Source organism: Eublepharis macularius, chromosome 9 (assembly GCF_028583425.1).
Source record: "Eublepharis macularius isolate TG4126 chromosome 9, MPM_Emac_v1.0, whole genome shotgun sequence".
Taxonomy (NCBI): Eukaryota; Metazoa; Chordata; class Lepidosauria; order Squamata; family Eublepharidae; genus Eublepharis; species Eublepharis macularius.
The window spans coordinates 38,894,171-38,908,719 of record NC_072798.1 but is presented as its reverse complement, the minus strand read 5'-3'; the positions used below and the strand labels follow the sequence as shown (position 1 = coordinate 38,908,719).

The 14,549-nt window shown below is 41.6% G+C and overlaps 2 protein-coding genes across 2 annotated transcripts in view; one reads left to right on the top strand and one right to left on the bottom strand.

Moving 5' to 3' along the window:
* ENTHD1 (ENTH domain containing 1) overlaps window positions 1-14,549 on the top strand; it is a gene marked incomplete at its 5' end in the record, with an annotated part of 69,137 nt that overhangs the window by 17,293 nt on the left and 37,295 nt on the right. Inside the window, one exon of the mRNA XM_054987741.1 lies at window positions 5,528-5,654. Within this exon, the coding sequence (XP_054843716.1) occupies window positions 5,528-5,654 (127 nt within the window). The remainder of the gene's footprint in view (window positions 1-5,527; window positions 5,655-14,549) is intronic.
* The window catches only part of GRAP2 (GRB2 related adaptor protein 2), a 118,630-nt gene that overhangs the window by 103,385 nt on the left and 696 nt on the right, over window positions 1-14,549 (bottom strand). The window lies entirely within an intron of this gene.

The following is a 14,549-nucleotide window of genomic DNA, read 5'->3' as shown; positions in this document are numbered from 1 at the left end:
AGACCATACTAATAGGGAAAAAACAATTATTTTTCTTTTTTCCATCTGCTGTGAAAATATCAAACATATTTCTCTCACTACTGAATAAATAAAATCTTAATTCTTGTTTTATCTTAAAATGAACATACAAACACTCAATGTCAGGTTTCTAGTCCTGTCGTAAAATTTACTGGTATTAATTCTATCATGACTATTGCCACTAACACCTTAAAACCTATCTGCCTTTTTCTCTTAAAAAGTAAAATACTCCCTTGCTTGTAAATTCACTCTTATTATCTCTGTTCTAAGAAATTTAACTAATTATTTCTTATCCTCTTTCCCTTTGGTCAAATAAGAGAAAGGCTATTGTTAATATTGGTTCTAATTTTTCCATACTTTTTATTAACCACTTGAGGACTATTGACATACAGAGTTGATATAGAGACTGTCTCTAACGTACAAGCTTGGGGTTCATTTAAAGGAAGAGCTGGAAAATGTTGAAGAGTTACTATTCGTTATGCATAATCTCACTCTCTGACATTTTGTGGTTGGCTCCGCCTCCTGTGGCAGCCATTGGGTGGTTGCACCCAACATCCTGTGTAAGAATGTCAAAGGTGCCTGCAGGCTTGAAAAAGTTGGGGACACCTGGCTTAGGTACAAAAAGGAGAGGCTTGAAATACTTACATAGGTTCATATATGTGGTTAGAGACAGAAATGTAAAAAACACAGGAGAGTGTTTAAGCAGAACCACGGGAATGGTGCAGACTGCAGAATTATATTTAAAAAGAGAGAAAACAACTTGTACTAAAATTGCTCAGTACCACTTTTTATAACTTTTTTTCTCCGTAGGTGCGTACAGGTGTTCTATAGAATTAAAAGACCATTAGAAGTTGGTATCTCTGTAAGAAGCATTTTATGAAATTTAGAATCCAATGATTTATGAATCAAAGCAAGGCTTCATAGGTCAGAATTCTGGAGCATACAGTACATGTGTGATGTAAATGCAAACAGTTACGGAAGTTAGATTTCCTGGCCCATGCGGACCCAATTAAATTGTGATTCAAAAGAGACTCAATTCATCCAGTTATTTAAAACTCTTTCGTTTCCCTAGATGACACTGTCAAGGATTTATCATCCACACTATGTAAGACATAGTCATCCTTATTATATATACAAATTATAGATTTTTGAGTTACTTTGATCGGATTCTGCAAATATTAACACTCACTTTCTGCTGTCATAGTCATTATGACAAATACAGAGCAGCTCAGTCATCTGCTACAACCTAATGAACTAATGAACTTAACAACAAGTTCTGTTGACAGAATGGGGCTTTCCTACCTTCTCCTTCCCATTACACTTTCTCCAAAGTTGTTCCTGTCAATACAGCCTGTGTAATATGAGGTGTGATGGTGCCTGAGCCTGTAGTGGAGGAAGGAATCAGCAGAAATCAGAGAGCCTTCCATTGCACGAATGGAAGTACCTTCTGCATGCAATGGGACACCACTGAAACTGGACATTTAGTTTACATTGGAACTGAATGCAAATGAAAGCTCTTCTCTGGAGCTTAAGTTCTGTCCTGTTTTATTAGTGTTGAGGTTGTAATTGCTTTAATCTTTGATGAACGGGCCAGGCATAATTACCACCAATGATTAATATTGGTGGCTACTTTTTTGTGGGTACAAGCATGCTAGTTTTCTCAGATTAAATTAGGTAATACTGCAATTAATGTAAGGGAACCAATTTGTCCTTCGAGGAGCATGTGAATGGTCCAGTGTGGGTGAAATAAAATACAACACATCTTAAGACATTAAGCATTTTGAGATGCTCCATTAAGAAAAACTGCTCTTTATTAATTTAATTTAGTTTAATGTATTAGATTTGTATTCTGCCCTCCCCACGACAGCAGGCTCAGGGCGGATCACAATGTACACAACAAAGTTAAGATTACATCAGATAGTTCATACCATTAGAGATGGGCACAAACCATGCGGTTCATGGTTAGTCGCATTTCACGAACTACAAACTTCCGAACCTGCCCCAGTTCACGAACTGGTTTGTTTGGTTCATGAAAACATCACATCCAGGTCAGCAAATCGTCACTTCTGGGTCAGCAGAAGGTCACTTTCGGGCCAGCAGAAGGTCTGCAGGAAGTCCATCCCGTTGCCTAGGAAACTGATTGATCAGCGCCAAGCTGTCTGCAGTGACGAACCAAAAGATGAACCAAACGAACCAGACTAAAGTTCGTGGCTATTCGTGAGAAATGGGCTCTGATGAACCGCCGGTTCGTGAACCATGAACTGGCCTGGTTTGTCACGAACTTTGGTTCGTATTTTGGTTCATGCCCACCTCTGCTCTTTATACATATGTTTTCGGGGCTTTACAGTTTTTTCCTCTTGATTTTAATCATTTTTCTCTTGTATGAGAACTGGTTCTAATCTCTTAGGAGTTGGGGAGTAGGGTTTGACATGGCAAATAGAGCAAGACTGTATTTGCTTGTCTTAAGAATTCAAATTTCAATCACTCAAGTATTTAACAGTGTCCTCCTTAACAGATTTACACTCTTCTAAATCTATTGAAGTTAATAGTCTTGGAAGGTTATATCTCTCTATAGGATCTGTAATCTACTTAAACACTGTAATTAAAATTAAGCTGTTGCTGTTACCATTGGTGGCCTTAACTGTGAGTAAAAGGAAAGAATACTATTTTGAATTGCTTCAAAGCTGCGGTTTAAACAATGCTGAATGCAGTTTGCCTTTAGTTACACTTGTGGTTAAACTGTGTCCTGAACCCATTCAAGTACTTCTCCTCTTAACATCTGCTGGAAGCAAAGATGGTTTTGTTTTCTAGAATTTTGTTCACTAAAGCTGCAGTCCTAAACACGTCATGGAAGTAACTTCCATTGAACTCAATGGAATTTACTTCTGAGTATACATGATTAGGATGGCACTGAAAGCTGCTTCAAACACTGCCTTCATTCATCTACACGAGTTATGACTTGGCATTAGAGATGGGAATGAACCAGGAAAAAAACCTGAACCATGCGGTTCATAGTTCATCACGTTTCATGAACCATGAACTGTCACAAACCTGCCCTGGTTCACGAATCGGTTCATTTTGGTTCATGAAAATGTCACTTCCAGGCCAGCAAATCACCACTTCTGGGTCAGCAGAAGATCTGCAGGAAGTCCATCCCCTGTTGCCTAGGAAACTGATGGATAGGCACCAGGCTGTCTGCACTGATGAACTGAAAAATGAACCAAACGAATCAGCCCAAAGTTCATGGCAGTTCATTAGAAATGGGATCTGATGAACCGCTGGTTCACGAACCACAAACCGGCTTGGTTCATCACGAATTTTGGTTCATATTTCAGTTCGTGCCCATCTCTACTTGGCATATACATTTCTAAATAAACAAGTGTGTATGCAGCAGTTTAAACATGTTTTCTACTAAGAATTGCTTGGTCCCCGCAGCAATCGGTGGAAACTTACCTGCTTAAGGAGGGGCTTATTGTTGATGTCATGATGTCGCCAGTGATGTCCTCACATCGCTAGCAACATGCTGGTATCACTCTCATGCTCCCAAAAGTGACATCAGCGTGACAGTTTTTCGCAAAAACTCTGTGGTTTTACTGTGGTGTTTTTAGAAAATTTCAAACCAGCCTTCGCCACGTCTGGTTTAACCTGGAAGTGATGCTGGTATGCCTCTAGAATGCCAGGTCTTTCCCTGCCCTTTCCTCCTTCCCAATTTTTCCTGCCAATGCCTGAGGTATTGATGGATATCAGGGGAATTGGCAAGGGATTGTCTGCCGTAAGTGGTAACATGGCAAGCCTATTTCAACTACACGTGTGAAGCAGCTCTTAAAGAAAAAGTAAATAAGAAATGATGGTTCATCTAAATTGATGAAAATCTCCACTGTTTATTTACTGATAGCAAGACACTCCAAGCTGAAGACCTGACTCAGCATATTCAATTGCCTAAAACTACAGTTGCTAAATCCAGGTTGAAGATTTGGCAGTGTGGCCTGGAGAAGGTGGGGTTTGGGGAGGGACCAGAGTATAATCCACCCTCCAAAGCAACAGGCAGTTAAGGTTATTAATAATACACAATCATTCTTACAAGAAATACTGCTAACACTGAAAGATTATATTAGAACTGATCTTTCTAGTAAGAGAAAGGAAACATTAAGGCAAATACTATTTTCAAAGACCTGCTGAATTATCATATTGCAGTATCGCAACTTCACAAGCTCCTTGATGTTTGTTCAAGAATATCTGAAGAAAATTAGAAACTACTGTCAAAAATTAAAAACTCTTTGGCCAAACTATGTCAATTAAAATGAATTTCTGTGATCTTATTTTTAATTGATAATTAAATTAATTAATTTTTAATTAATACAATTCCATTTTTTAAACTGAATCTGCATCAAGAATTTGAAGAGGGTTATAGGCATTTATTTGGTCATAGAAAGAAATCTAGAATGAGTATTCTAACTTCAGAAGAGCAAGGACTATTATTTATTTATTGCTGTGTTATAAGGCTACACAAAACACTTTTTGGGCAGGCGTTGTACATCCATATAGAAACCACAAGTGAGAAGAAGAACAGGAGCACATCAGCAAGCTCTCCCCACAATCTCAATGTGTTTATTGAGCTTTGCTTATAGAGCGTACAGATGTACCCCAAAATCCACAGCAGGCTCCTGTACATGGGGTCAGGGCCCTCTGTTTTCCAGGGTTTCTAACCTCACAAAGTCCATGCAACGTATGGAGGTTTGGGAAAGGATTGCTATGTGTGATCCCAACTTTCCCATTCATGCACTGATTATACTTAGATTTAGAACATCTGCACAGGCTCCTGGAAGCAGAGTTATAACTGCCAAGATAATTGTCAGGGTTGTGGCTCAGAGCATATGTTTTGCATGTAGAAGTTTCAATCCCTGATATTTCTAGATGAAAACCTTCTGCAAGGGTTGACTGCCTAAAACCCTGAAGATACTTTGCCACTCAGAGTAGACAGTACTGCATTTGGCTACATGGCTCAATAAAGAACCTAATTTGAAACACACAGATTGCTGTTTTTAACCCCCATTATGTTAAAAAAGGTAAAGGTAGTCCCCTGTGGAAGCACCGAGTCATTACTGACCCATGGGGGGACGTCACATCATGACATTGTCTTGGCAGACTTTTTACGGGGTGATTTGCCATTTCCTTCCCCAGTCATCTACACTTTACTCCCAGGAAACTGGGTACTCATTTTACTGACCTCAGAAGGATGGAAGGCCAAGTCAAATTTTAGTCAGCTACCTGAACCCGGCTTCTGCCAGGATCGAACTCAGGTCGTGAGCAGAGCTTGGGCTGCAGTACTACAGCTTACCATTCTGTGCCACGGGGCTCTTAATTATGTTATGATGCCACTTATGTTATGCCACTTCTGATGCCACATTATGTTACATACCACTTATAAAAACCCATTAATTCCTTCTCTTAATTGCACTTTCCATCAACTCTTTCTACTTGAACCATTTTTATTTTTCCTCTGGAACAGGACCTGATTGTCTTTAGCGAGGATGAACCTTCCACTTTTGCTGAGCAATCAACATTTCCTACCAGGGTCTCCAGAGAGGAACTAGCAACAGATAAAAAAGCAGCTGCCAGCACCCGCAGGAAAGCAAGTATGTAGAAAACAAAAACTAGAGTCTAAAGATCCAGAGTCAGACAACATTCTAATTCCACTCTCTCATAATAATTAGAACTCAGAATCACCCAATGAAGTGGACTGGCACTAGTTTCAGGACTGACAAAAGGAAGTGGCTTTTCAGACCATGTGTAACTTCCTAGTGCCATTTACTTTCCTAAGATGTGGTGATGGTCACCAGCTTAGATGTTTAGAGAATTCTCTGGGACCTCAAAGACTGTTGCCATGGAGGCAATCAATGTCATACAAGAAAACAGTTAGGATCTCAGGTATGAGATATTATTGATAAAAAGTAAGCAGTTGTAGCAGGTGAACTCAAGAAATCAGGATTTTATTTTTCACGCCAGCCCTTGTCTTCTTGGCTATAAAGAGGGACACAACTGCAAAAAATCTCAGAAATTAGAAACTGAATTGATTTTTCCTTGTAATTGTTATCTTTCATATCATACCTCTTCCTGCCTTTAAAATGAAAGTGGGAAACATGTAACTAATAATCTGTATTAGCGAAATAGAGCTGTGCCTGTCTGCCATAATATGGAACAAGGGGAATGAAAAAGATTCATTTCCCCACTTTTAGGAATCCAGTATCTACAAGTCGGCGCTACCTGCACAAGCAGCCAGTTAAAAAACTGGAATAATTAAAAAGCTCAAGAGCATGTTTTTTGTACTTCTGTTGCCAGAAAATTATAATCCTTTGCCATTCCGGAGCTTAAAATAATTGCTGAATATCTGAAGACACACGAATGCTCAGAATTAAGATATGGTTAAATTATTGAAATTACAGTTTTTTAGAGTGGGTGGATCTTTTCCCATTCTGGAAGGTGCCTTGGACATATGAAGCTGCCTTATAATGAGTCAGGCCATTAGATTATCCAGCACAGTCCTGTATTCTCTAAAACTATGTGATATGAAGTGCATGGTCTGGGTCCGTCATAGGTTTGGTCAGTTGAAGTCAGGCTAAGCAAGACACCAGGCACGTGCTCATTAACGTGTCGAGTGATGCAGTCTTACCCGGGAACTATAGTGTTCAAAGACAGGGCTGTGTGGGATCACTGGGGTAGAGGAAGGATTCCCTCACAGCCTCTGCTAGCTGCTCAGCTGCTCCCTACCCCCACACTTTGGCTGCTACCTACTGGTAGGGGCAACGATAAGACTTTGCTTGGGGCTCAAACTAGACAATAATGCAGGGGATCTGCTTTAAAGCAACCACACGAGGCTGCTAATTTGATTGCACAAGTAGTTCTAGAGGAGCTTTAAACCTTTCCTCCTGTACTGTTTTCTCAAACTAAATTTCCCTCCCCAGATCCTGGTGCTAGTTTTATAAGGGAAAGTTAGACAGTAGGCACACATGTGTGTGCACGCACGCGCGCGCGCACACACACGCACACACCAGCACAGGAAACCTGCAGTTTCTTTTAAGTAACAGCAAAAATAAACCGATCATAGAGATCCTAATCTCATTTGGCTCTTTGTTGTGCTAGAGATGGAACTTTATTTTTTTTTTTTAAGACCCAGCGTCTGGGTTGTTTACCTTCATACAGCAGATTCCACCCAGAGCGCTGGCGGAGGGAGGGACGGAGTTGGCTGTTCCTCTCTCCATTGAGATTGCTAAAGAAAACAATTGCAAAGTTTCCTCATTGCCCCTAGCAGTAATAGCAGCCAAAGCATGGGGGGGGGGCAGTGGGAGGGGCTGAGCAGCCAGCAGAGGCAGTGGAGGGCAGTGAGGGAATCCTTCTTGTATAGCCTGACTTTCAGATGTGTGATTACAAGTTCCCTATTGGGAATTCAATTGCCAGGTGCATGGGCCAGATTCAGGAAGAGGGTGCTTATGCCTTTCCCCATTCGCCATTTTTCTAACCAGAAACAGCCCCTGTTGATCACTATTTGTCCTGTGGAGCAAAATAGAAAAGAGTCTAGTAGCACCTTTAAGACTCACCAACTTTACTGTAGCATAAGCTTTTAAGAATCACAGTTCTCTTCATCAGATGCATGGAGGGTATGAAGAAACTGGTCAGATATATATAGGTGGTGAGGGGAGCAGGGAGTAGATGCAATCAGTAGCTTCTGATAATGGGATCAGTTTGCTTCTGATAATGAAATCAGTTACTTCTGATAATGAGATAACCATATATCACGTTGGAGGATAAGCAGCTGTAAGAGCCAGAGATAGTGTAGTTGATGCCATTGGATCCTGTAATCGTATTTCCTGGGTAGATATGAGGTCAGAGTTGGCATCTGGGTCTGTTGCAGGGTCTGGTACCTGTGCTGGTGACTGCTAGCCAATTCACGGTTGTTAGTGAGAAGTCGTTTAAGGTTGGGGGGCTGTCTGTAGGCAAGGAGAGGTCTTCCCCCCAGGGCTTGTGAGAGAGAGGCATCATTTTCCAGGATGGGTTGTAGATCACTGATATATGCCCTCATGTGCCAACGATGTCCATCTGCTCTGTACATTGGACAAACCAGCCAACCTCTGCGCAAAAGAATAAATGGACACAAATCTGACATTAAAAATGGCAACATCGAGAAACCAGTAGGAGAACACTTCAATCTACCAGGACATTCAACAGAAACCTTTCAAAAACAAAATCCAACGGGAAGCTGCTGAATTGGAATTCATATGTAAATTTGACTCGGATTGAATAGAGACTATGCATGGTTATCTCATTATCAGAAGCCAACTGATCCCATTATCAGAAGCCACTGATTGCATCTACTCCCTCCTCCCCTCACCACCTATATATATATCTGACCAGTTTCTTCATACCCTCCATGTATCTGACGAAGAGAACTGTGGTTCTCAAAAGCTTAAGCTATAGTAAAGTTGGTTAGTCTTAAAGGTGTTACTGGACTCTTTTCTATTTTGCTACTACAGACTAACATGGCTAACTCCTCTGGATCTATGTCATGTGGAGGAAAGTTTTGTGTACCCCATCAGTACACACGGTACATTAGTACACAGCAAGCCACAGTTTCAGGTTGGGAAAATTGTGATGGGACAGATGAAACCCCTTCTCCTCTATAGATGTAAGGACCTAAGGGGGAAAATGGAAAATTTAAGGGAGCACAGAAATGAAACTCCTATGTTTTCTCTGAGGAAAATGCCATGCGGGTGGGGGGTGGGAAGCTCAACGCCTTCACTTCCAGTCCCATTCCAAATTAGAGGCACGGGTGCCTGGAAAACAGGCTATCCCCACTTCTGTCATCTGACTATCAGCATCAAACAGTGAAATCTTAAACTGAGTTACTCCAGACTAAGCCCATTGTTTTCAATGCCCTTAAAGTGGAGTAATTCTGCATAGGATTGCACTGAAATTCAGTACAGGGGAATTTCAACTATACACATTACAAATTGTAATGTGTAGTTCCGGCCTCAGGAAAAGAAAGGAATTTTCTAGAATCCACTATCTGAGATATATTACCTGGGGATGCCAAGGACCAAATCTGATGCCTTCTGCATACAAACCGGTGCCCTCAGCTACTAAGCCATGACCCTTTCCCTGGTCTTTGCAGGAAGATCTCCAGGAATCTTATATCAATGTTTCTGTGACTCTTTTCCCAGCACGAAATTCAGGACACATTTTAGAGGGAAATTATATATCACAACAGTTATTTCCTGATACAATTCAGTACTACAGAACTGAAATACAAAAGTTAAAAACTACAGTTAAACTAGTTGTCACGTTTTTAAAGTAACACTACAATATGGTAGTCTGAGAAGACTAGATTTGGTTGGTAAAGCTTGATCTTATTGCAGTGGCCAGTGATTTATTTGTTTTAAATGTGTATGTCACCTCTCTACTGGAAGGAGCTCCAGACAAAAGCACAGTAAATCAAAATCGGCATCTTAACAAACTTTGGAGGGGGGGAGGAAGTCTTGATCAATCAACAAAAAACCAAGAGAGAGACAGCTAGAGAAAGTTACTGGTGTCCATGTCAGTCCATAGCAAAATCCAAAAACAAATGTTATGCAATACCCTTTATTAAGAACCAACAAAATACTAGCATCTCATATGGAAGCATTTGAGTTCTCCAGAACTCTTAAATACAGAAAAGGAAACGGAATCAGGTACCTTAGGCCATGATCTTACAGCCTCTGTCTGCATCTTGTGTGGAATGGGATGCTGACTTTAAAAGTTCAGGATGCATTTGGTATCAGGTTGCATCCTTGTCTACTTGAAAGGGAAGAGAGTATGCCAGTTCTAGACTATTAGTCATGCCAAAGCAGTTACAGCAGGTTCCTGTAAAATGATCACTGCTGCATAATGCAACATTTTTACAGGAAATGAACATTTTGCTACATTAATTCCAATACATGCACTCAGAAAAAGCATATACAGGCTTAACACAGTAATATACTGTGAATCTAACAGGATATTCTGACAATGTCTTTTTCATATCTAATAGACTAGGCATTTAACCCCCCACCCGGGGCCATTTTCATCCTGAAAATCACCACCTCCAAGATGCCTTACACACTTGATATGGAAAAAAATATAGGTACTTCATAGAAAGCCCCCCATTTCACCCTGGAAATTGCAGCACCAGTGGCTGCAATAAATTTTTAAAAAGTTCTTTAAAATATTTCACATTACACAACATGTGCATTCTCTATACACTGGATCATTTCCTTCATTCAAATGCAAAGGCATACATGACATCCATGGAGCTCAACTGTGCCTAACTCTGACTTGGTTAAGACATAATAGTAACAATAAGCCACAGGAAAGCCACTGCAGGAAGGGCCACTGAAGGAACTTTAAGCTCACAGACACAATCCATGCTCCTAAATCCTCCTCCCCTCATGCGGACAGTGAAAATGGTAATTATGTAAAGTAGTAATAAGATAAATATTTCCACATTCTCCTGCTGCAAAACCAAAGAAAGAATTCTGGTTAACCTAAAAGACTGACAGATTCATTTCATCATGAGCTTTCATGGACTACATCTTTCTTCATCAAATGCACACACACCCATGTGCACACACACACACATCCAAGCATATACCGAGAAAAATTGTAAATTGGTTCAAAAGACCATGAAATAGAAGAGATGCAGGATATGATATTTCTCTAAGATAAACAGAGTGTTCAAACACTTTATCACCTGTTATGAATGGTCACTTGTTTATCTTGTATACATTTTAATTTTACATAGATATTTTATTGCTCATATCACTGGCATTTCATGGCCATATATGCATGCCAACTGAAGGTTCACTTTATGCATCTAAAGAGGTCTCTATACCACAATTAATTGCCCCAATTAACCTGTTAGTCTTTAATTTGCTCTGATTCATTTTGTTATATATTAAAAGTAGATTTCCAAGGACATTGGGATTAAATGTACTGTTTTCTGATCTAGAGGTTTAAGTACATTTAGGTTGAGAATGAGATAGTTAAGTGTCTTTTCCATTTTTGCTAAAGTAATCTTTTTTGTTCTCTGTGTATAATGGGCTGTCCACAGTGAAATTTCAGTACAACCCCTAATTACAACAAACTGAACATGGGTTATAGCCAAAACTGTCAAATTCCAATGCTTTTATCTTGCAGAGAAATTTCTCTGGCTTTCCCTTGATTCCAGTGGTGTACCTTTTGTTTCCTTGAAGCTTCAGAGATTTAATCTTAAGTACTAAGCTGGCATGTCATTCTTTTTATGGGCTTCTTTCCACCAAGAACATGGATACACAAGTCAGAGAATATACACAGCATGTGAATTATGTCTTTGGATCAATTATATCCATGGTGGGTCACCAGCTTGCTCTCTGGAGAACTTTTAGATTCTCCAGGGCTCAAACTATAGAAACATTTTTTATTTTGTCAGCAAAATATCTTTGTAAGGTTAAGTAGATTGACAAAGATAGTAGAACAGAGCAATGCATAAAACAGCAAACCCCAGTATTAAACTCCAGTATTTTGCTGCTAGAAAAATATGTCATTGTTGTCTCACCCACAGCTCCATCCAGTCTGAAATACTATGCGTACAGCTGAATGTCATGTGCACCAACTGGCTAGCTGGCCATGGGGCAATTTTTCATTACATTAATTTTATGTGTGTGTGTTATGTACCATCAAGTCACCTCCAACCTATGGCGACCCTATTAATGAGACTTCCAAAACAGCCTATCATTAACAGAGTTGCAAACTGGAGGACGTGGCATCTTTTACCGAGACAAGCCATTTTGGGTCTTCCTCTTCTCTTGCTGCCTTCAACTTTTCCTAGCATTATTGACTTTTCCAAATAGTCTTGTCTTCTTCATGATGTGACCAAAGTACGATGGCCTCAGTTTTGTCATTTTAGCTTTTAGGGAGAATTCAGGCTTGATGTGATCAAGAACCCACTGATTTGTCTTTTTGGCTGGCCATGGTATCCACAAAACTCGCCTCCAGCTTTCTTCATTGTCCAACTATTTTATCCATTTTAAGCCCAAGCCGGAAGCAGGGTAGGAGCAGGTGGCAATGCCCGCCTCCCGCCTTCACCCAGCTGGTATTAGGAGTGAGGCAGATAGCAATGCCCACCACCCAATTTAACCCAGCTGATATTAGGAGTGGAGCAGGCGGCAATGCCCACCCCATCTTTACCCAGCTGGTATGAGCGGAGCAGGTGGCAATGCTCACATTCACCTTCACCCAGGTGGTATTAGGAGTGGAGCAGGTGGCAATGCCCACCCCCACCTCAACACAGCTGGTATTAGGAGTGGAGCAGGTGGCAATGCCCACCCCCTGCCTTAACCCAGGTGGTATTAGGAGCAGAGCAGGTGGCAATGCCCTCTCCCCACCTTAACCAAGTGGGTATTAGGAGCGGAGCAGGTGGAATTTCCCCTCCCACCTTAACACAGCTGTTATTAGGAGCAGAGCAGGTGGTAATGCCCACCCCCTTTCACCCAGCTGGGATCAGAATCAGAGCAGGCGTCTTTTACCACCCACTGCCTTAACCCAGTAGGTATTAGGAGCGGAGCAGGTGGCAATGCCCGCCCTCCTTCACCCAACTGGGATCAGGAGTGGAGCAGGTGACAATGCTCATCCCGCCTTAACCCAGCTGGTATTAGGAGTGGAGTAACCAAGGAGTTCCACCGGTAAAAAGAAACAACTTGCTAACACACAACCGGGGAATCAATACTGTATCATAAACAACTTTTAGTATTTAATGCTATGTAAAGTGCCAAGTGCAAAATTGTGCAATAAATACATCAATCAATAAATAAATACATGCAATAAATACTGTGTACAAAATCTGTCATCCACAATGCTACCGAATTTATAGCTCAAATGAGCAATGTCCACTATGTAGGGACCGGAGTGCTCGGAGACGCATCAGGAACAGATTGCAATGATAAGTAGTCCACAGTCCAAAAATGGAACAACGTAGCCAAATTGCATATTGCCGACGGGCTTGTGCGCGCAATTCTCAATTCCCGTTTCGTTCTATAACTTCTTCCTGGGCAATATTATGCTGGATCACTAGTCCTTAACGCTCCGATTCCCATAGCACCCGACTGGACATTCCCATTAACCCAGTGCTGCAGACTGATGACCCTCCCAACCCGGAAGCGAGCCGCGTCCCCGCTTGCCTCTCTGCCCCTTCGCCGCAGGCACCTGCCTCAGCTCAGCTCCCGGTGAGCCAGGTGCCCAGGCAGCGCGGCAGCGAGCAGGGAAGCGGGCTGCCTCCCTACCCTTTCGCCGCTGCCACCCACCTCAGGTGAGGGGGGACGCTCCTGCGTGATGTCACAAGTGACATCATCACGCAGGACCGGAGCATAGGGTGAGGGGTGCAAGTAGGTATCTCGCCTCAGGCACCAGAAACCCTGGCACCGGCCCTGCTCCCATCCCACCCAGTAATGCCCCAAAGCAAAACCCTGCCTCCAGTTAACATGTGGCAGCAACCCGACATGGTGTAGTGGTTCTAGAATCAGACTAGGATCTGGGATACTCAAGTTCAAATCCACCTTCTGCCATGGATGACCCTGGGCCAGTCACACACACAGAGCCTAACCTATCTCACAGGGTTGTTGTGGAGATAAAATGGAGAGGATAATTATGTAATAAATAAACAAACCTTTAGAAGACATAAAAAGAAAATAATGTTGTAAGTGATTTGGGGTCTTCATTGGGGAGTAAGGTAGGGGGTAAATGAAGTAAACAAATGAAGTAATCAAACAACCCGTAGCTTTTATCCAACATGCATAAGTTCTGAGTATCTTTGGGTTACTATGACAGCAGTTGCTTCAGTTCTGAACCATCTGAGCAGCCCTACAAAGGGAGTGAATTCTTTCAAAGAATGCAAAAAGGGGGAGTCATGCAGCTGAGAGTGCCCCCCCCCAGTTTATTGGAAGCAGAAGCAAAAATCAGCAGCAGGCAAGGCATAGAGAAAATCTTGCCAAATTACTGAAAAAAGAGAAGTGGTTGGATATCTTGCCTCAATATATAGGCTGAAAGAGAAACAGCTGCAGTTTGATCCATTACAGAAATGAAAAAGTCAGATTTAAAACACACATGAACAGGAACCATTATCTGCTGCTTTCCCAGAAGTCTCTTCAAGTTTTCAAAGCTGAAACTCTGAAACTAGTTCTAACAGAATAATATTGAACAAATCATGGCCACATAAATCCTCGATCTAATTTGCTTCCAGAATTTCACAATTCAGAATGTCAAAGGCTGGAGATGCCACACAAAGGAAAGAACCAAGGGAAGGAAGGCATATTTTCCCCCCTACAAATAGGTTCACCCTCAATACACTTTCAAGTAAGGGGTATAATGAGCATATTACAAAAGGGAAGAAAGCCAGCACGGTGTCGTGGTTAAGCGTTGGACCAGGACCTGGAAAGCCCAGGTTCAGTTCCTCACTCTGCGATGACACTCATTGAGTGACGTTGGCCCAG